The sequence below is a fragment of the Aythya fuligula genome, chromosome 19 (genome assembly GCF_009819795.1).
Source record: "Aythya fuligula isolate bAytFul2 chromosome 19, bAytFul2.pri, whole genome shotgun sequence".
Lineage (NCBI taxonomy): Eukaryota > Metazoa > Chordata > Aves > Anseriformes > Anatidae > Aythya > Aythya fuligula.
Window position 1 is genome coordinate 10,348,914 of NC_045577.1, and position 21,402 is coordinate 10,370,315.

Sequence of the window (21,402 nt, forward strand, 5' to 3'; positions counted from 1 at the left end):
AGTTGGCTGTTTGTGTTTTGAAAGCCTTGCGCTGCGGAGACCTCATCCCTGAAGGGTTTCAACACCTCTACATTTGGTCTCGTGAACAAGCTGGGGCTGTTGCCGTTACAGGGATGTGTGATTATAGGGTACAGTGGCTTTGTGTGTTGACACTAGGTAATTCATATACCTCTTGCTATGTCTTTCTGTAAAATAAAGCCTTTGCTTGGCCAGATCTTGCTGTCACTGAAGCTTTTTAGCCACCTTTTGCATTCAAGTGACCAGACGTGAATTCTCTGATTGAAACGATCAGATAGGTGACTTGAGGATCATGCAATTGCTGTGGCTTTTACGATACAAATTCAGTTCTGCATCACTGTACATGTCACCTCCCTAGCATTGTTTCTGCCTTGTGGATGAACACCTCTGTTTTTGAAGTCATCCCTGCCCACCCCGTACAGGAGAGTGCGCACGGCTTTCTCCGGCACGCAGAGCGAAGTGACGCTGACTTAGCAGGAAACTGGGCTGAAGTCTCCAAAGCAGGTGCCCCAGCTGCCTTCCAGCAGCTCATGAGCATCACGACGTGAACATCAGGGGCTTTGGGTGAGGTGCACAAGGGAAGGCCTGAAGAGGAGGTGTCAGGAGAGAAGATGGCACTCAGGCAACGTGCTGTCTGCGGTGGGGACTGTTGCCCGTAGCTCTGCTCCCTTGGCACCCTCTGTGCTGCTGAGCTAGCTGATGCAGAGAGGCACAACTGGGAGAGGGACATCTGTAATCCCAGCTCTGGCCATGCTTTCTTTGGTTAAATGTTGACAATCCAGACAAGCCACCTACCTCCCCGTGTCCCAGCCTCCCTCTGATCCTCCAGCCTCCACCGGCTGCCATGCTGTTGGCCCAGCCTGCTGTTTGCCCTCTCAGACTGAGCAAAACCCGGCCTCCCGGCGATGACTTGCGCTGAATGCTTTTGGTGCAGTCCCAGCCTTTATGCTGGCTGTATTTAAATTGTCTTGATGTTAACACTAAACTCGCATCGAGCAGTGCTTGGAGGGAGGTGAGGACTCTAATGATTATTAGACTCGAGTAAATTAAACTCATATGTCAACACATGTAGCATGCTTAGAATGTGATGTCCTGTGTCTGTCTTTGATCGCACCCTGATACTCAGTCTCCACACGCTGTGCCTCTGGATTATCATCTTGGAAGAAGTGCACAAAGTATCCAGGCTGCGTTCATCAGCTGGCTTCTGTTTTTCTTGGAGTGCCTTTTCAGTTGGGCTGGAGCCAGTGCCAACAGATCCAACAGGATGTATAGTTTTGTTTACAGCGGACTGTCACTTTTGATTTTACTCTTGCTTTTTGTGGAGGTAACTTGTCTAATGTTACTGTGCATATCAAGTCTCCTGTATATAATTAACCAATAAAATAGATTGCATTTTACTGTGGTGGATGTGTGCTTTAGAAACAATCTTCAATGCAGAGACTGCAGCTGAGGTGAAGGCCAGCAGCTTTTACTGAAACATTCAGAATGCATCTCCAAGAGTAAGTGTCTGCTCTACCAGCGCCAGAAAACTGTGCCCTGGACTGCCCCAGCCCCTTTTCTCTGGCATGACTCTTCTGTGCCAGCTGTGACAGTGCAAGTGAGGAGCAGGGGACAAGTGCCCATCTCACTGTACCTGGGGAGCCGAGTAAGGAGCAGCATCCCCTGAGCCTGCCCCTGCCATGATCAATAAGCCCTGAAGCTGCTAGAACAGCAATGTGGGAAGCTACTGGTGTGAGAGTAATCCAGTTGTTTCAGTCCCGTTAAACTTAGCAGAGTGTGGGGAAAGCTGAGCTAGAAAGGGGGAATTGATGCCCCTTGTATCTGCTTTCTGGTGCAGAGGGAGTCAAAGGATGTGAACTTTGGGGAGCTGTAAAGATGAGCCTACCTGGGGCATAGCAGCTGTCTGTATACAGCAAGGAACAGCAGTCTCCCACCCACAGTATTATTGTTGACTGTTCTCATCCACTGATGAGAAATGAGGCTCTGGGTTGGTTTTACTTCCCCATTGCAACCAAATGACGCCTGAATGGCAGAGTAATGCCTGGTAAATCTACATGGTATTAGGCCCGCTAGCGCAGATTGTGACTTCCCAGTCTGAGGAACAGTGTGAAAAGTTTTAGGCTCTGTACATTTCCCCCGCCTGGCCTGAAATCTGGCACACCTACAGGAGAAGTGTGAAGTTAGTGCTGCCGCCATCCCAGCAGCAGATGCGGGATGCTGCCCTCCCGAGGGTTTGGCCGTGGCACGGGGCAATTTGGGCAGAGCGGCGTTTCACAGCCCCGGCCTTTGTAGGAAAAATCAGAGCAGCTTTGCCTGGGGGGGGCAGATTCGCGACCCCCCGGGCTTTTACTCAAAGGCCGCGAGGCGCCAGGCGCTGCCCCGTGCCCACAGCGGTTTCGGGCACCCAGGACCGGCTCCCACCGGCCCAGCCTGCGCGAGTTATTGGCCCACTGATTAAAAACACCCGCATTTATTTCACACGAAGCAGCCGAGGGGGGGCTGAGGGGAGCCCCGGGCAGCCCCCCCCGGCTCGGGGCCGGCCGCTAGAACTCGAAGGTGCCGAAGTGCGCGGCGCGGCCGCCGGCCTTGGGCTGTGGCTTGTAGCCGATGCGCTCGTTGACGAGCTGCTCGCGGCTCTTGTGCTCCGTGCCCAGCGCCAGCGCCGTGGCCGCCGCCGCCGCCGCCGCCTCCTCGCCGGCCGCCGCCTCCGCCTCCTCCCGCTGCTTCTTGCGGCCCTGCGGGGCGAGGGGGGGCCGCGTCAGGGCGGGATCGGGGACCCGGAGCCGGGATCAGGGATCGGGGACCCGGGCCCGTCCCGGCGCGGCCCCGCTCGCACCTCCAGGTCCTTCCGGACGCCCTCGAACTCCTCGATGTCGTCCAGCTTCAGCTCCAGGCGCGTCGGTTTCCGCCGCAGCATGGCCGCTCCCGCCCGGCCGCTCCCGCCCCGCCGCCGCCACCGCCGCCACCGCCCCTCCCGGCCTGCCCCGCGCCGCCCGCCCCGCCCCGCCCGGAAGCCGCCGTGAGGCGCCGCCGCCGCCGCCATGGCCTCCGCGCGGGCACCGGCGGCGAGAGGCGGAGCGCGGCCCCCGGCGCGGCCCCCGGCACCGCCAGAGGTGGGGGCCGGGGCTCCTCGCGTGTCCCGGCCGCGCCCCCGGCCCCGTAACCGCGGCGCTGCCACGGCTCGGCCGGCACCGGGGCAGGGGGAGCGTCGCGGGTGAAGTGACCGAGACGGGGACGGAGCCTCAGGGGCTGGGTCCTGGGGGGAAAAAGGGGCTGCGGCGCCAGGGTCCCCCCACAGCCCCCGCTGCTCCCCGCCTGCTGCTCGGCCTGAAGGGGCCCTAAAGCTCTGCCCTTCCCTTGCAGGCCACAAAGAGCAAACCCCCCGAGGAGAGCGATGCGCCGCCCGCCAAGAGAGCGCCCATCTTCTATGGCAGCTTGGAGGAGAAGGAGAGGGAGCGGCTGGCAAAGGGAGAATCGGGTCTGCTGGGGAAAGAAGGGATGAAAGCTGCGATCGAGGCTGGCAACATTAACATAAGTAGCGGTGAGAAGGCTTAAGCGCTTTTTTTCCCCTTGCTTTTGAACTTGATGTAGCCAGAAGTCTCTCTGATCAAGTTTGAGCATGATTTAGAGTTGTGAAGGTGAGACCTCAGCCTTGGCTGTCTTCTTGTTTGGGTCTGCCTGTTGAAGAGAGGTCTCTTGTCCGGCTGCTATTTTCAATCTGATGATGTTGTTTTTGGTTTAGGTGAGGTTTTTGATCTGGAAGATCATATGAGCGAGCGGCAGGCAGAAGTGTTGGCTGAGTTTGAGCGCAGGAAGAGAGCCCGGCAAATCAACGTGTCCACTGATGACTCTGAAGTGAAAGCCTGCTTGCGAGCACTCGGGGAACCCATCACGCTCTTCGGAGAAGGTCCTGCCGAAAGGAGGGAGAGGTGCTGTGCCCACCCTTGTCTGTTGCAAACTGGGAGCATTCGGCTGTACCCAGTTTATCAAATTCCTCATGTTTTCCGTGTAGTCGGCACGCTCTGAGTGCTGCCAGTCAGTGATGTTACATTCCTACATGGCAAGAGTTGTAGGGAAAGGATGACACTCACTGAGTGTCTGTGAGATTAGATGAGAATTCGCTGAGTGAATGTGACATAATATCTTTCTTTTCAGATTAAGAAATATCCTTTCAGTGGTTGGCACTGATGCGTTAAAAAAGACTAGAAAAGATGACGACAGGTCAAAAAAATCCAAAGAAGAGGTAATGTTTTCTCAGTGCTGAGGGAGATGTGTATGTTAACCTTTTTGATACCTTATTCTGGTGGTCTCCAATCTGTCCAAGGCTTTTGGGTTTGGTTGGTCTGTAGATTCTTACATCATCCCTTCTTGCTCCTTCTTCTGTGTCACCCATTCTAGCAAAACTGGCAATGTATTATCTGAATAGGGAACGTGAACTCTGGCTTGTACTCCAGACCAAACTGTGTTGTGTACAGCACATGAATCAGGAGATTAGATGTTTGGACTGTCACGTAGTATAGCAAGTCTGTTATTATTTGTCTTCGGACTGGGAAGAAAAAACTGTTTCTGCTATACTGCATCTCTTTCTGCCTTTGACTTGTCTGTCTTTCTGCTTCTCCTTTCTTTTTTTCTGAGTCCATTTTTGCCTTACTGTTTTGGGGGGTTGATATAAGTGGAAGTCACATCAACTGAATGGAAGAGCAGTATCATGGTAGCTTTTTCTGTGGCTTTGTTCCTTGTCTTACAGTATCAGCAAACCTGGTACCATGAAGGACCACGCAGTCTGAAAACAGCAAGGCTGTGGCTTGCTAACTACTCACTTCCCAGGTAAAGAAAAACAATGTGAATGAAGAAGAGAGAGAACCTTTTGTAAGATCTAACTGCTAATCCCGCTGTGGGTAGTGCAGGAAATTTGAGATCAGAAGAGTGGGGAACAGACACTGGTAGACAAATCCAGTGAGATTAAATCTTAATAGTGACTGACTTTGTTAGCCCAGTATAGGGGAAGTGAAAGTTTCCAGCAGCAGGGCAGGGAAGACTTAGGGAGTTGTTACTCCATCTCTGCTCTTCACAGGGCAGTGAAGCGGCTAGAAGAAGCACGACTACTCAAAGAGATTCCAGAAGCAACCAGGACATCACAGAGACAGGAGCTGCACAAATCCCTGCGAGTAGGTTTGGCATCTGCTCTGCTGCCATTTTTAAGACTTTGTGCTGATCTCTAAAGAGGTCAGAGAAAGATCAGCTGCCTGGAGGTGCTGTCCACATGCATGTAGTTTGCTGTGCCTGTCTCCATTGTAGATCTCCACATTTACTCTTTTCTGATGATATGCGTGTTCTACCTCTGTTCCTTCAGCGATTCAGAGACCTGCTTCTGTTATTCCCCCGTGTTGCAGAGGGATGAGCAGATGTCCCTGCATTGCCTTGTCACTTGCCTGTGAAGCGAGAGAGATTGCTTCCTGGGTTTGTCACAGCTTTAGCTGGCAGGAAGGGACTACTTGTTTTTTTCTTCCTGTGCCATGGTGACTATTCCATAAAAAAGTGGAAAATAATAACCATAACACAGTAATGGAAAACATCTTTTAGAATGATTCTGAGACTTTTTTTTCAAGCACGTTAAGTCAGATTCCTAACTTAGCAGAATGGTTCAAGCACACAGTGTGTTGCTGCTCTAATCCTGTTTATCCCCACATGCATTAGCTGCCAGAGGATTTGCCTCTCCCCTGTGAGCACCACACTGCCTGCCCTACTCTTTCTGGTTATGTTCCTTGGCTGAGATGTAGGAGGCCCAAACTGCAGTGAGGTCCCTGTCAAAACTGTAGTCACAAAGCAGGCCTGCAGGGCTATCAGTGGCAACTGGTGGTACAGTGAGCTCTAAGCTGTGCCACCCAGCAGTGTTAGCTTCCATCGGTCAGGCTTGCTTCATGGTCCTCCTGCTTGGAATGGCTCTGAGGTAGCTCCTCCTTTTGGAAGTGACTTTCCAAAGCGCCCTGTCTGTTCCTTTGTATGTCTGTTGTCTTTCCCTCAAGTTTTTGGCCAAGGCTTTCCCTAGGTCATTTGTAGTTTACTTATTGTTTCATTTGCATTTGGTTGCAGTCCTTGAATAACTTCTGCAGTCAGATTGGAGATGATCGCCCGCTGTCCTACTGCCACTTCAGCCCTAATTCCAAATTCTTGGCTACTGCCTGTTGGTAAGATTTTTTGGTGTTGTTTTTTTTTTTTTTTTTTTTTTTTAAAGTACTTTAGGGGATGAAGCAGCCCAGCAGGAGTGAAGGAGAGGGATGTTATTGTAGGTCTGTAAATTGTAAGAGTTCAGAAATGGATTTTCTTCCTACTCAGAGCTCCATCTTCACTCCACTTTAGAGCTTTGCAGGGATTTGAATCTGAGTCCATTAGTCCCAAAGCATGCTGGTGTTTTACCCATTGCAGAACCTCTCATTGTGTTCTTGCAGCTCTGTGTTAGAAAATTTATTTGATATTCCTGTCTACACTGACTTCTATTTCTTGTGTTCAACAGGAGTGGACTTTGTAAGCTCTGGTCTGTGCCTGACTGCAACCTTGTTCACACCTTGCGAGGTAGAGTGACTTTCATTGAAATTCTTTGCATAGTTCTGTTCCTTTCTGGGCCAAATTCCCATACCTGAATTGTTTTGTAACTCAAAAAGTTGTGTTCTTTGGGCATATTTTATTCTAACAAGATCATTACTCAGGCTTGCAGAGCATGGACACGTGTCAGATAATCCAGAGGAAGTCCTGACCTTTCTCTTAGAGAAAAGACCAGTTTGTTATTTCTCTTTCTGGATAATGTTTTTGTTTTACCTTGTTTAAAAACCTGGTCTGAATTATTTTGAGACAAGTACTAGCATTCTTGGCCAGACAATGTAGTAAGAGTGAGGTTCTTTGAACAGTGAACAGAGGTTTGAGTAAATAAAATCTCTTCGTTCAGATGTTGAATTTTCACCGCGTTTTGAGGGTTGCAGATCTTGGTGTCTGATACTCTTTAAGTGGGTGCTACTGGAATTGCAGTTTAGCTGTGTGACTTCACCCAAAATGGGAGGACACGGTGGAAGTATGCTCTGGTACCTGACTAACAAGATCCTGTGGCAGATTATGAATTTTGATTTTCCTTTCTTTTAAGGACATAACACCAATGTAGGAGCAATAGTCTTCCACCCCAAAGCCACTGTCTCCCTAGACAAGAAGGACGTTAACCTGGCCTCGTGTGCAGCTGATGGTTCTGTCAAACTCTGGAGCCTTGAAAGGTTAGAATGACACTGGGCGTGCACAGTTGCAGCATTGTTGCTTTGGGCGTTGAGTTATTAAACAGTGGACATTTACCATTCTCCTGCAAATATAACCTTTTCTTGTAGTTATACCAGTGCAATCCCTGGCCTTGGTATATGCCATCTTCTTTGGCAGGAAAAGAGATCACCCTGATAGGGGAATCAAGGTGAGGGAAAATTGTCTGGAAAGAATCAAGTCAGAATGGCTGTTGGGCATTAGCAAGTTGCTTTGGGTGATGGATGGAAGATCTGGAGTGTTTTTCATACTAACCTTTCATCTGGGAGGGAATTTCCCCTCTTTGATATTACATGAACTTCTGGGCTATTGGAAAGCACCAGTATGCAGAGAGTGACTAGCCAAATACATAACCATGCACAGAAGTTCATCCTGTAAGAAAAACCTTTGGCTCTGTGTCATTGCACGGTATAGTTCTAGAAAACGTGCAGCATCTATCTCAAGCCTGAGAAGTGTTGTGAGCCATAGCAGCTGCTGTGTTTGAAAAGCAGAGCCCTGCAGTGCCTCAGGAAGAGGCAGGCAGCTCTGAGGTCCTTATTTCATTATCCTTACCTGAAAGCCACCGTTTCTAATTGCAGAAGCATGCTTGTGACAAGCAACAGCTGTTTGTTAGTGCCATGTGACCACATCTCTATTTGGTCTGTTGGAAAGACACTCTTAATGCTCTTCAGATCTTCTGCTAAAGGCTGCTGAGCTGCCTCACGTAATTCTGGGACAGTAAATGTTTGCTCTCTCCTGCCTGCCCTGGGTTTCATCAGAATAGCAGGGTTGGGATGAGGCGGTATGGGATGTGTTCTGTGTAGTCACAGTAAAGCGCCCTGCTGTGCACTCTGAGCTTAGTTTCTGCTGTTGAGGCTTTCAAACTGCTAATAACAAGGACCTTGATAATTTTTGAAACCAGTTATCCCAGGAGAACTTATAACTGAGGATATGAGTGTGTATAAAGGGGTTAGACTTAGAGCTTCAGCTGTGTGAACAAAAGGCAGAATTTAGAGTCACTATAGTCAAAACTCTTGACTTTCCTCTCTGGGCTGTGCTTAACAACCAGCTTTCTTGAGATCATAGCTACAAAGGCCTGGCTAGAGCCAGCCACCCTGACCAGCGTCTGATGACTTCTGTTTCTCTTTTCCAGTGATGAGCCAGTGGCAGATATTGAAGGTCACAGCATGAGAGTGGCACGTGTGATGTGGCACCCTTCTGGGAGGTTCCTGGGTACTACCTGGTATGGAGATTTGTTTTTTTTTCTTTTTTTTCTTTTCACTTTAAGATATTACTATTTGCTGCCAGTGTGATTCTTGAAAGACCTCCTTTCTCACATGAGACCCAGTTGGTCTCCAGTTGGAAATAAAGCATCCATAAAGTTAGTGAGGTATCCCGTTGTTCTCCTTGGAGACTTCCAGCTGCCAGAGAAGCAGCCCACTGGCTGCTGCTGACTCATGAGTGTGGGATGGGAGATGTGGTGAGTGGGATAGTGGTGGCAGGCAGACACGAACACTGCTGAGGGAGAGGGAGAGTGTGCTGTCCTGAAGCTGAATGGTGCACAGGTTATCTGAAAATCTAATTCCAGAAGCAGAAATGGATTGTACTGCTAGGGGGATTTCAGTGAGATACCTGCATTCTGGCAGTCAGGATCCTTGTAAGCGACACTGTTCTGTTCTATTTTCTCTTCCTTCAAATACAGTTTTAAAGACTTTACAAAGTTAACCAAACAGTCTCTGTTCTCGTAGTAATCATCCTGTGGCAGTTACTGTTTTTTTCCTCTTTTTGTGTGGCTTTCTGAGGCCATCGGGGCTCCACTCTATCAACTCAGAAAAGAACAGCATCTGAACAGGGAGTGTGGTTTTTGTACACTGCATCTCCTAACCTGCAAATGGATCAGCATCGCCCATTGTGTGATCCCTTTGGAGTTTTATGTGGACATTTATGTGGACCTAGGGAAGCTCCCTGCTCTCCCAGGGGTGTGCTGAGGATTTCTGAGGTTTTGCTGTGGACAGTCTCACTCCTGACATGCTTTCCTATGCACAAGAAACGGTTTTGAACCAGCCAGTGTGAATGTGCTGACAGCTGTTATGCGTGTGCCCAGGTCAAACAGGATTATCTGCTCAGATCGGGAATATGGAAAGATACATTTAGTTGGACAAATGCTTTGTTTTTGTAGCTATGATCACTCGTGGCGCTTGTGGGACTTGGAAGCTCAGGAAGAGATTCTCCATCAGGAGGGGCACAGCAAAGGGGTCTATGACATTGCCTTTCACACAGATGGGTCTCTTGCTGGGACTGGGTGAGTTTGCTTTGCATCAAGACTGTATGTGAAGCACTATCGAGGTTTTGGTGCTGACTGATGCCGAATGTCCCAGTGTGGGTGAGGCTGAGTGTGTTCTGGCAGTTGCTGAATCTGAGGGGTGATGTTGGTCGGGTTCTCTCTTTTCAGTGGACTGGATGCTTTTGGCCGGGTGTGGGACTTGCGCACGGGACGCTGTATCATGTTTCTGGAAGGCCACTTGAAGGAGATCTATGGACTGAATTTCTCCCCAAATGGGTAAGAAAGGAGTTTGCATGGTTTACATGGGAGCTCTGAGCACAAGGCTTAGCTTTCAACACATTCCTACTTGGCCCCTTGGCAGATACCATGTCGCAACTGGCAGTGGTGACAATACTTGCAAGGTGTGGGACCTCCGCCAGAGGAAGTGCATCTACACCATTCCTGCCCATCAGAACCTGGTGACTGGGGTGAAATTTGAACGTGAGTACCTCCTGTCTGTTCCTCATCCCTACCGTTCCTGGGCTAAGGTGGCAGGGGATGGGGCAATTCCAAACCACATCCTCAGATCAGGAGGATCTGTACTGGTTAATGGTAGATGATCTGTCACAGTTTTCTTTGCAAATCTCACTTCTCCCTTTTTCTCATCCTTAACTGCAGCCAATCATGGCAACTTCCTGCTGACTGGCGCTTACGATAACACGGCGAAGATCTGGACTCACCCTGGCTGGTCCCCTTTGAAGACACTGGCGGGTCATGAGGGAAAGGTGATGGGACTGGATATCTCCCTTGATGGTCAGCTGATAGCGACGTGCTCCTATGACAGAACCTTTAAGTTGTGGACAGCAGAGTAGCTCAGGTGTTCATGGTCAGCTGGGACAGAGATGTTAATGGCTTTGAACTAAGACTTGTCTTTTTTATATTAAATTAAAAAAAAATGGCTTTTGTAACATGCATTACAATGGCTGTAATCACTGGCTGTGTCTCTGCTTCCTGGTTGAGGTGGTTTTGAAGCATCTGTTTGTCAGGGCTTGATTGGAGTCAAAGCTTGGAAGATGTTCTACTTTTTAGGACTCTTGTTTTATGCTGCAGACACTGTTTCTCTACCTCCCTTCCAAGCTAGGCTCACAAGTTTTCTCCAGTTTGTTTTACACATCCGTAGGTAGCCACACAGCACTTCATGGATGGTGTGCTGTACAGCCTCAATACCGTTCTTACCTTCTGTTTTCCAGGCTGCTTTGATAGGAGTCTGTGGCTTCAAAGCTCGTTTGCATTCAAAAAATAAAGAGTTGTCAGTTGTTGGAGGAAAAACGGTCTTCTACCTCTGCAAGTTAGTTTGAACATAGAGGCCTGTATCTACTTGCAGTAGATGTTAAAGGCCAAGGGTTTTTATTTTCCATGTACCATCTCAGGCTATCTCATGTCCTAGCTCCTTGAGCTGTCTCACAAATTGGGTCTTTCAAATCCATGGATGTTATCTCCTGCTGAAGTTTTTTCTGTGTCTCACTACGTGTGATACAAAGGCTACTTCAGTGCAGGATTTTCTTGTTCTAACTTACACTGTGAAGAAACGTCCTATTTGTTGTTTGTTCCTTAAACTGAAGTTTTGCAAATGTGGTCTGGAAAATCAAAACATAATTTGTATGTGAACCCTGACCTCTGTGCCTGACTAAGAAATGGAAAAAAGCTTCAAGGGAAAAGAGAAGACGTTCATCTCCCCTCTTGTCAGCTGGAGCTGTCCGTACTACCTAGGAAAGCAGACACAGCATTGTTTTCAATGTGTGCAGTGTACGTGGGACCATGCTGTTTCAACAACATCAAACTACTCATGGGTTACTTTTCCAGCAGAGCTGTGTGCCTGCTCCTCCTCCTAGCAATATGGTGGCACCTGCTACGTGCTGGATGCTCTCGTTTGCTCCCAGGAAACATGTTAACAGGCTGGAGGCCAGGAAATAGCACAGAAAAATATTTAATTGAAATCTCCTCTTGTGTAAGCCTAGATACCCAGCTATGTGTGCCCAAGTACCTCTTGAAGGGTCTTCTAAAGGGACTGCCCGAGCTCAGAAGCACAAGCTTCCAGCTGCAGAGCCAGGGATCTCCCTGTCCTTAAGGACAAGCTCCCCAAGGGCGTACCTCATCGGGTTGCCATTCATGGGGCAGCCCTTGCCCAGCACTTAGCCAGCCTGCTCCCCCTGGAGGCAGCAGCATGGTTCTAGCTGGCTTTAGATGAAATTTTGGACACCCATGAACATTCTGCATTTACACACACACATTGTCCCAGGGGTATAAATGCCAGTGCAAGATTTCTGTCACATGGTGTTTGGCTCCGCTAAACAGGACAATGAGCTGGAGCAAGGAGAAGGACGACACCTTCCCTGCTTGATGCCCTGGCACCCTGCAGTGCTGCCTGTTGGCTTAGCCAGAGACCAACCTGGCCAGATGTGAACCATCTGCTCCACAAACGGGAGCCAGATGTGTCCTGAGAGCCTGCTGCCTCACAGCAATGTAAATACACTGATTATTCAGCTCCTGGAGCCCTCTGGAGGCACTGCCATGAGCTGGCTCAGGGAAACAGAACAGCGATGCTGATTTAAATCTTGTCCAGGGAAGGAGACGGAGATCCCTGATTTCTTCTCACACTGTCTGATAAAGTCTAAGGTGGTTGCTCTTTTTCCTCCCACTAAAACCAGCTTTCCTGCTGTAGGGCAGCAGTGATGTGATGAGACCTGAGATCCACCGCAGGGATGTACATGCTTTCTCATAGCTCCTTGGTCCTCTTCTGCTAGCCCCCTTCATGTCTGCATGTAGGTTTTGCAAATCAAACAGTGCTCTTACAGGAGTGAGAACTTGGCCTGAATGCAGCTATGATTTGGCTTTTCTTCTAGACAGCTCTATAATTGCTTCCCACCACCTACAAGCTATAAGCAGTACAGCCCCTCTGCTGCCCCTGAGCTGTGTCACCGCTCTGCAGGTGCGGCGTTGTCTTGTGCCTGCAGTCAGGGGCAGCTGACAGGGAACTGGCTGCCTGTGGGGCAGTCTCTGCTGGAAAGGTTCTTATGGTCAGAATACTGCCAGCTCCTCCAGCTCCAGGTCGGCACCGTTTCTCATCCGCAGTAAGTGGATCCCTGAGTTAAAAGTGGCGCAGAGCAGCGTGGAGCTGTCGCAGACGGCCAGTGAGGCCAGTGGTCCTGCTCCCTCGAGGCACGCAGTGGCCAGGCAGGCTGGGAAGGCAAGAGAGAAATCATTCAGGATGTGTGGTTTTCCAAGGTAAGGGACGACCACCCTGAGCTCCCACATCCTGGCTCTGCCCCTGTGTGTCCAGCTGCCCATCTGCTCACCCCTCGGTCTGCTGCAAGGGAGGTGAGCCATGCGCAGGGCTGTGCTGCCCCCTCTGCCCCCCATTGTGCTGGGTGAGCCCCCCTGGGGTCCCTGCAGGCCAGAACAGGGATCCAGGCTGAGGCCAGGCACCTCCACTGGAGAGAAAACCAAAACAGACAGACAGACAGAGCTGCAGGGCTCACGTGGAGGCATTGCAACGTGCCTTTTTCTCCCAAATAGTTTATGATCAAGAAAAATTCTTTCCAAGGGTTTTAATAAACCCCTCACACAGTTTTGATAAACCTCTGAAAGAGAAACAAAAGTAAGATTTAGAGTGTTCAGAGCCACATCAGCCTTTCTGTTTGTGTCTGTAATAAGAAATCCTGATGTATTTATGCAGGCACCGGCCCCACGCTGAGCTGGTCGCAGAGCCGTGTGACAAGGACATACAGGCAGCTGCCCTTCACAGCGACGTACGCCTGCCAGACAGCACCTGAACTAGAGCTGACAGCTGAAGGTCAAAAGAGTCAACGTGCAGAGCTGCTGCCGACCCCAAGGCTGTCTCAGCGTGCACAGGCACCAGGGTAAAAAGTGAGGTGAGTGAAAAGAGAAGGTGAGAGTTTTACTGTGTGACAACATCAGGTTTCTACTTTTATTCTATTTAAAATAATTGTGTGTGAAGAGGTTCTTAGTACAGTGAGTGTCTAATGCTAATGATTTTTGCTGGACTCAGCACACAGCATGTCTGTGAACCCAAACAGCTTCCCAGAAGGAACTGTCTCTGCCCTCTGCGCAAGACATTAGATAACAAACCCGCTGCTGTGTCGGGGCTTGGCAGGTAATCAGCCTTTGTGTCCAGCTCACGTGAGGACTTAGCCCTCACCAAATCCTCCAGCAAGCAGGCTAACCCTGAAATGCCTGCAGTTCCCACTCAGAGGGTGATCACAGTCTGTGCTTTGCAGCTTTCCACCTGTATCTGAGGGAAGCCCTGGAGTTCCACTGCCCTTTTTCATTTTTATCATTTGCATTTCATTGCTGAACTTGGACACCTTTCAAAACCAGCTTGTCATTGCTTCCTTTTAGTTAAAGGACACCCACCAGCTCCAACCTCATGCACGCAAACGCCCTCCTGTGCTGGAGGGCAGGCAGAAGCCCCTGGCACAACACCAGTTTCTCTGCTGCTTATCTCCACCCTGCCCCGTGGCTGCATTTGATTAAAATTCAGAGGTTACAGGCACACACAGGTGTGTTCTCATCACTCCAGGGAGACAGAAACCAAGGAAGCAGTTTTGCTTTCCCAGGGTAGCACAGTCAGTGGGCAGCACCCTCCCTTACCTGCAGTGTCTTGGTCCCAGACCTTCACTTTGCTGTCATACGAGGATGTGGCAATGCTGGAGGCGAGAGCAGGGCCCCGTGGAAGGAAGACACAGGAGGTTGTGGTCTGGAAATGCCCTTTGTACTCACGTACTCGGCTCCTCGTCTGCCGCAGGTCCCACAGCTGCAAGGCAACAGGCAGTGCTTAGAGCTCAGGCTCCGTTAGTGTCACTTGCTAACATGGAGCTGTTCTATGAAGAAAGGGAGGAGGCTAAAGAGCTCCTTGCCAATCCTGAGTGCAACATCTACCTCCAGCAGTGCAACATCGCCTCTAGCCCCCGCTTATGCTCAGAGTCCTAGAGCACTTCAGACCCCAAAGGATTTTCACCATTTGTTACCATTCAAACACGTCCCTGCAAACTGAAACAAAATCACGGTGCTTTAATGAGGAAAAAGACCTCTTACTGCAGCAGACTCACCAAAGAGACAGGCAGGAAGGAACTAAGCTCAAGCCTTACTGGTGACATCAGAGTAAGGCCAAAGCAGTGGGATCTGTGCTCTGCTGCAGGCAGACCCTTGGAGCACTGATCTGCTGCCCTCTGCTGTGTGCGGTGGAGGTTAGAGAGAAATCAGCAGAAAGCAGGACTTGCTGCCCAGCCAACTCACGGTTGCTTCGCAGCCCTCCCCAGCGAAGCCGCTGCTGCTGCTGAGGACATACCGCCCGTCCTGGCTCACGTCGCAGCACGTCTGGATGTGCTGCTTGCCTGGAAATGTGTGTGCCACCCGCAGCTCCCGGCTGTCCCACATCCTGGAAGCAACGAGAGGGGGGAAGGAGGATGGGGCATTACTGCCACCAAGGGCTTCCCTCGGTGCCCCCACCGTGCCCTCACTTTGCCTTCGATCTCTTCCATCATGGGACAGTCTCCCTCCTTCCTCTCAATGCTGTCACTGCATACTTGCGTTTGTCTGTCCCACGCCCTGAGTCCTAAATCAGTATTTAGCCAGAGCAGCTCCGTGGAGCTCCGAACCATTTTTCTTTTTACACATAGTTGAAGCCCAGTGCTGCTTACAGCCTCGGGTGTCCCCATGCTGTCCTTCCCTGGCAAGAGACCACCCTCAAAGACCCAGGTGAGCTGGAAGGTGGCTTCTGGCTACACCAGGACTTTATGAAAAGCAACCAACCAACCCCTTGTGTACCAACATTTTCCATAATCCATTGCCATGTACCCCAGGTTGTAACTCCCTTCTCCGTGGCCACCTGTAACACTTACTTGACAGTTTTATCCTCTGACGTCTGGATGACGTAGGGCTCCCCAGGAACCCAGCATAGATGTGTTACCTGCAGAGGGGAAGGGAAGAGCAACACGCTGCCCACCTCTGCGTGCAGCCCAGGCTGACATCTGCCTGTAGGTACACAACCACAAAGCTCCCCCGTCCTCGCTCTCCTGCTGGGTAGTGAGCAGGAAATGACGGATGAAGCTTTTTCTGTTTCCCACCAGTGCTGTTGGGACCAGTGCTGGTCTGATCCCAGAGAGGTGGCTGGGCTTTATTAGCAGGCAGAGAGGCACCAGCAGCTCAGCGGGGCACAGTGCCATGGGAATAAGGGCACCACAGGCACCAGAAGATACAACTCCACTGCCTAGCTGGTACAAGAGGGAATTAATAAATCACCACACGTCTCGTGGTATCTTTGTGCTATGAGAGGCGCTGTTTCCTGGAGGAAAGTGTAACTACCCCCAGGCTTTGATCTCCCCAAACATAAAGGCAATCTGTGCCTTTAGGCGGTGCCTCAAGGGCTTATTGCAGTGCCAAGCTCAAGGCAAATTCACTCTATGTGGCTTTACTCGTGAAGTACCCGAGTAGGCAGCGCGTTGCCATTACAGGATGCGAGCAACCAGCGGCTCCTACCAGGTTTCTGGAGACAGCAGCTCTGCCCAGGCACCCTCCGGTCTCTATGTCCCACTTGCAGACAGTGTTGTCTCGCGAGCCTGTGCACAGCTGAGTGGCATCTGCAACCACACGTTAACATACAAAAATTGTCAAGATAAACTGTGAAGAAATCATTGTTTGGGGAATAGGAGTGTGCTGGTCCTCACCTGGGCTCACAGCCAGTCCAGTAACAACCAGGTCATGTCCTGGGAAGTGCTGGCTTGGCCCTGAAGTCCTGTGAAGCTCCCACATCATTACTGTCTTGTCCCGGGATGCACTGAAGATTCTATTTGAGTCGAGGGCACAGGTGACCTGCCAAGGACCAGATGGGAGAAGTAGGTCAGCTCCTGCCCAGCCCAGCCGTGTGCAGGGAAAGCACAATGCTGCTCGGTCATGTCAAAGTCTGAGACATGCAGAGATGTGATAGGGAGGAGCCTCACCTTCATGCTGTTTTGCAAACGCTGGATTGCTCAGTGCTCACACGGAGGACCTGTGACTCCTGCTTGCTCCTGCTCTGCTAAACCCTGGCCACGGGCAAAGCCCAGTGCAGCGGGGCCTGGGGCTCTGCCTTGCCTTGCTGTGAGCCCCAGCCTGGAGAGGGCAGGCAGCAACTGTGGCTCCCAACAACATGCAGCAAAGGAATGAGGATTTTACCCCATGATGGACCTTGTTTTAGATTTCTGGTTCAAGAAGAACGTCAATAGCACTTGGCTATTTTTCATCTTTAGTTCTAGGCCAAGAGCAGTAATGACACTGAAAGGCTGTGTCTCTCTTGCCCTGAACCCCAGGCTCAGAGAAGGTTTCCAGGGTGTTTTCCATCCCCCTCCCCTTCAAAAGGAATTTTGCAAGGAGAGGTTACCTCATTAACTTGATTCATTATCTCCATTTCCACCCTGAACTGGCACCTTCAAGAACACCAACAGACCTCTGTAGAGCTATCACTACTTGCACTTTCTGCACAGACAGTAGTCAGGACACACCAGGATTTAATAAGAGCTGTGAAAGGAGAAGCCCTCAACATCCCCCTTTGTCCCCAGGGATGCCCTGAACTGGAGACATGGACTGGAGAATGTCTTGGTACTTGCCTGTGACACTTAACAGGAAAAATGCTCGCCTGTTCTTAGCCCAGGAAGATGAATGCCAAATCCCAGCTCACTGCCGATCGCTTGTGTAGCACAGCTGGGCTGTCTTAGATGAGAAAGACTGAATACAATGCTGGCTCTTGGGTTCACAAGTGGAAATTTCACTCCCAGGAGTTGCAGGGGAACTGTTTTTGTGATGGATCCCAGCTTCTCCCACTTGTGAGGGGATAAAGCTCCTGAGGTGCTCACTCTCCCCACCTGGCACTACACAACCCATGCACCTGAGTGGGCTTCATCTCCCAGACAGACCCACCAGAAGCAGACAAGGGTGCAGGACTGTCCCAGGAAGTCAGCCAAAATTTCAGAGGGGACAGAAGCAGTGAAGCAATGAGAATGGATTCTTAGGCCCCAAAGGTACAGCGGAGCCACAGAGACAAACAGAGTGATGTTAACCTGAGCAACAGGAGCATCGCCAAGGAAAATCCACGGCTGATGGAGGAGCAAACCTCCCCTGTCCTCCCTCGAGGACAGTCTGTTTTCCTGACCCCTACAGCACAGTGACAACAAATGCTCCTAAAAAGAAGTGGTTGGTGCTGAGGTTGGTTAGAGATCACGGAGCTCAGCTGCACGCTGTCTGGAGGCACTTGTGCCATGACTGCTAAATGCCTCCTCTCCTCCTGCTACCTTCTCCAGCACAAGGGCAAGTCCTGGGGAACAGTGCAGGTTGTTGGCTCTGTAACGAACCCAGACGGTTTCCGATCACCTTCCCTGTGACCACAGCTACAGGCGACACAGCCATTAACCTGCTTTCCCCAGAGCAAGTGCAGAAGCTGACTGAACTCCCCAGCTCCTGCACAGCAGGAGGTCAGGGATGACATGGGGACAGCAAGCCCAGGCTGCAGACAGCCCTTGTGGCAGTCGCTGGCTGTGGCAGGTCAGCTTCCTTTTCAGGTTGTTACAGTAAGGAAAGAAACTGGAGGCTGAGCCAGGCATTTCTGTGCAGTGCCTTTGTGAGTAGGCAGGGTGGTAATAAATGCTTCTTTGTCATTTTCTTGGTTTCTTCTTCATCTTTCCACAATCAAACAGTGAGGGATGGTGAGATCTGCTGGGTTAACAGTCTCACACCAATTCTCCTCCACCCTGAGCGGCAAAGGGAGTTCCCAGTCTCCACGGCCACTTGAGCTGGGCAACGAAGGAGCCTCCTGGTGAGCACAGGGAGAAAAGGAAATGCAGAAGACTGATTTTCTGACTTGGGTTCTGGCACCTGAAGGGAAGCTGCAATTACCAGGAAAGGCTGACTCCAGCAGATCGTGTCAGCTCTGCTCTGCGGGAAGGGCACCTGAACAGATACCAACTGTAGGAGGGGGGCATGCTATCAACATATATAAATTGTTGTTCTTAAAGGCAAAAAATGCTCCAATTTTGGATGTATTCTCACAGGAGTAAGCAAAAGCACATTCCTGACACAAAAGCACCTCGCTGCTAAATTTGAATTCCAGCTTTGAAGCTCACATGTGCTGAAGCTTCTGAAAGAAGACATTGGAATCAGTGTAATGCTGCAAAGTAAGCCTTTCCCCCCATCCTGTTTTCAGAAACAATTAATTTTATGGCAAAAACTTCCTTAAAAAAAAAAAAAAAACAACAAACACAAAACACAAAAAACAACAAAATGTGCCCAGTACACAGTCACTTTGAGCAGGGGGATGAATGAAATGTGAATTCTGAGCTCTTCCTAGGGCAGCACCACCAGCCCCCTTCATCCCTTCAGCTTCCCAGAGCACAAGGGAATACCTGGCTACTCCCAGCTGGGAGGCACACCGGCCAAGCCATGCACAGCACGTATGCACCCTTGCATGTTTGTTCTCAGAGTAGCATATTTGGTTTTGTAATCAGGATGCTGGATGGAAAATTAAAGCCCCGTTGTTCCTGGGCACAGCTGTTTTGTAGAATAACAAGTCTAGTGGGATGAGACCTGAAGAAAAGCAAAGAGCATCTCTGAATCAAACACTTGACGTAGTAATTAATCCTGAGTTTTTGTCACGCAGTCTCTTGAAGGGAGGATAAGCAAATAGCCAAGTGTCCTGGTGCCCTGTTTCCTCTGGCTGCAACCAGTGCTTCTTTCCTGGACAGCAAAGTATCAGCTGGGAGCTTGGGAAAAGCCTAACACATTCTGACACCCAGGTAACTCCGACAGAGCAAAGTGAGCCCTCTGTGGATGACAAACTGTGCTCTATCATTCCTGTTTTCCCAGTTTCTGGCGGGTGCAGAAGACCCCAACCACACTCAGCTGACACTCACCTTGGTGACTTCATGCTCATGGCCAACGAACCGCCTCAGCACAGCTCCAGATCTCCAGTTACAAACAGCCACGCTCTGCAGAGAACCAGGGGAAGGAAATCATCAGCAGCAAAATGGGACAAAGAAGGCTCATGCACTATCTTGGTTTATTTTATACTCAGACCTGTGCACAGACCAAGATTGAAGAGAGAACAGATACTTTTGGTTTTGAGCTCCTACAGCCAATATAACTGCCTTTGGAGCCTGTCTTTTGTCAGATAACATCAGAGAAGGGTCAGCTCATTGGTTCTAAGCTTGGGTGAAAGCATTTGACATGACCTCACCTCTGGAGAACGTTATGAAATTTGACCCAGTGTGCTTCAGTGTGTGCCCTCATTCTAAGCTTACCTTTTCCTTCTCAATTCAGACAGATCACTGACGAAGTTGGTAGCAATCACAGAAACATGTAAAACTCACATTTAAGCCACATCCCCTTATTTTTCTAATGTCTCTGCCAATATATTTTCCTGCCTGTGACTGCATTTTGTGCCCTGTGGTGGGCCAGTACCATACCTTATCCTTTCCTCCTGACACACACAGGTCTGCTTTGAGAGCAGCCACAGAAGTGACTGCATCGGCGTGCACAGGGTTGTGCTGAACACCTCTGCCAGGTCCTGTCTTTTCCACGGAGCCATCAGCCCTGCAACAGGCAGAGGAACAGTGGCAGGAGCTGCAGTGCATTTTAAGGCAAAGTCAGGGTGATGTCACCCACTTGGACTGAGGTTTAGGAGATTGCGCCACTGGCTGGACTGCAGAATGACAACGTCAGACTTTAAAAAGCTGAAGGGAAGCTGTCAACAGACAAATGTGTCTCCGGGACTAGGTGAGATGGAGTATGTCTATTCTATACCTCGAGTTGCTAAATATTTGTCTGTTTACTCACTCCACGCCAGTGCAAAGAACAAAAGAACACCGCATTTCATTTTTTCCAGTCTCCACTTCCATGAATGACTTTCAGGCTTTGCTGCTGTCCTGGCAGGCCCAGCACTTTGGCTCTTTGAAACCAGCCTTGCCAGGTGCTTCTAGTCCCCCACCAACCTGTGCTCTCAGCTGATCCTCCAGGCAAAGATCATCACTTTTGCTGCCAGATACTTAATTATTGCACCTTACCAATGAAAACTGATGGCAGTGTGAAGAGATGATGAAGCATTTTGAATATTTGGGCTAAACAGCCACTCCTAGACCTTTTAGCCTTCAGAGAGAGCACTGCCTTAGCAATCACAGAGCATAACCACTGGTCACATTTACATATTCAGCCACTCCTGTGAGCTATATTTTGGATTTTAGTCCCCCAAATAAGCTAGGCAGAATTTAGAAGCAAGGGTCAAAAATAAATTCTAATTCATAAATCCAATAATGAAGCTATTGAACCACATGCTTGCTATATTCTCCATTCATATACATCGTTTATTAACACATGATCATCTGACGTTGCTTTACCTGTACTTGGTGGAGTGGAAGCTGATTTTACTCTGCAGTTTCCCCATCCCACTACTGAAAAGCACGGCTTCAACTACGGCCAGCAGCACTGAGCATCACTGCATCATCTGAGGTGCTTGCTGCTAGGACGTGACCTGAGGGTGAGGAGACACAGCATTACCAGGAATACAGAGAGATTTTTGCTTCTTGCATACACAGGACAAAGTGCAGGCAACACGGTATCTACATCTTAACTTTGTTTAGAATAAGAGAAAAAAAATCTCAGTGTAAGGGATGTCTGGAGCTCCCCAGTCCAACCTTTTGCTTAGTGTAGGGCCAGCTGCCGAGATGTGGTTACTGGGGCCTTTCAGCTGAGCTTTACGAATACCCAAGCATGGTGAGGCCACAATAGAGATGGAGCTGCTGCCT

At 49.9% G+C, this 21,402-nt stretch overlaps 3 protein-coding genes across 3 annotated transcripts; 1 reads left to right on the forward strand and 2 right to left on the reverse strand.

Annotated features, from left to right (window-relative positions):
* Positions 1 to 2,472: 2,472 nt before the first annotated feature.
* CDC26 (cell division cycle 26) lies at positions 2,473 to 2,941 on the reverse strand. The gene is made up of 2 exons (XM_032200107.1): positions 2,855 to 2,941; positions 2,473 to 2,753 (listed from the first exon to the last, which is right to left on the reverse strand). The coding sequence occupies exons 1-2, from the start codon at positions 2,933 to 2,935 to the stop codon at positions 2,562 to 2,564; spliced, it is 273 nt and encodes a 90-aa protein (XP_032055998.1). The 5' UTR covers positions 2,936 to 2,941; the 3' UTR covers positions 2,473 to 2,561.
* Positions 2,942 to 3,059: 118 nt separating this feature from the next.
* PRPF4 (pre-mRNA processing factor 4) lies at positions 3,060 to 10,533 on the forward strand. Its single transcript, XM_032200103.1, has 14 exons — positions 3,060 to 3,131; positions 3,382 to 3,559; positions 3,761 to 3,947; positions 4,174 to 4,261; positions 4,766 to 4,845; positions 5,093 to 5,186; positions 6,112 to 6,206; positions 6,533 to 6,591; positions 7,154 to 7,277; positions 8,447 to 8,536; positions 9,473 to 9,595; positions 9,746 to 9,853; positions 9,939 to 10,057; positions 10,235 to 10,533. Exons 1-14 carry the CDS (start codon positions 3,060 to 3,062, stop codon positions 10,426 to 10,428), a joined length of 1,611 nt encoding a protein of 536 aa, XP_032055994.1. The 3' UTR covers positions 10,429 to 10,533.
* Positions 10,534 to 12,634: 2,101 nt separating this feature from the next.
* On the reverse strand, positions 12,635 to 21,041 carry WDR31 (WD repeat domain 31). The gene is made up of 9 exons (XM_032200426.1): positions 20,995 to 21,041; positions 20,068 to 20,194; positions 19,516 to 19,590; positions 16,303 to 16,447; positions 16,115 to 16,215; positions 15,478 to 15,545; positions 14,873 to 15,014; positions 14,228 to 14,390; positions 12,635 to 12,795 (listed from the first exon to the last, which is right to left on the reverse strand). The coding sequence occupies exons 1-9, from the start codon at positions 21,039 to 21,041 to the stop codon at positions 12,635 to 12,637; spliced, it is 1,029 nt and encodes a 342-aa protein (XP_032056317.1).
* Positions 21,042 to 21,402: the final 361 nt, after the last annotated feature.

Coding starts and splice junctions, on each gene's coding strand:
- CDC26 (XM_032200107.1), bottom strand. CDS start 2,935: ATGCTGCGGCGGAAACCGACGCGCCTGGAGCTGAAGCTGGACGACATC. Junction 2,754..2,854: donor GCGTCCGGAAGGACCTGGAG/GTGCGAGCGGGG, acceptor CTCGCCCCGCAG/GGCCGCAAGAAGCAGCGGGA.
- PRPF4 (XM_032200103.1), top strand. CDS start 3,060: ATGGCCTCCGCGCGGGCACCGGCGGCGAGAGGCGGAGCGCGGCCCCCG. Junction 3,132..3,381: donor GGCCCCCGGCACCGCCAGAG/GTGGGGGCCGGG, acceptor CTTCCCTTGCAG/GCCACAAAGAGCAAACCCCC. Junction 10,058..10,234: donor GACTGGGGTGAAATTTGAAC/GTGAGTACCTCC, acceptor CCTTAACTGCAG/CCAATCATGGCAACTTCCTG.
- WDR31 (XM_032200426.1), bottom strand. CDS start 21,041: ATGGGGAAACTGCAGAGTAAAATCAGCTTCCACTCCACCAAGTACAG. Junction 20,195..20,994: donor TTCCACTCCACCAAGTACAG/GTAAAGCAACGT, acceptor TGCCTGTTGCAG/GGCTGATGGCTCCGTGGAAA. Junction 15,015..15,477: donor TCAGAGGATAAAACTGTCAA/GTAAGTGTTACA, acceptor CGTTGCTTCCAG/GATGTGGGACAGCCGGGAGC.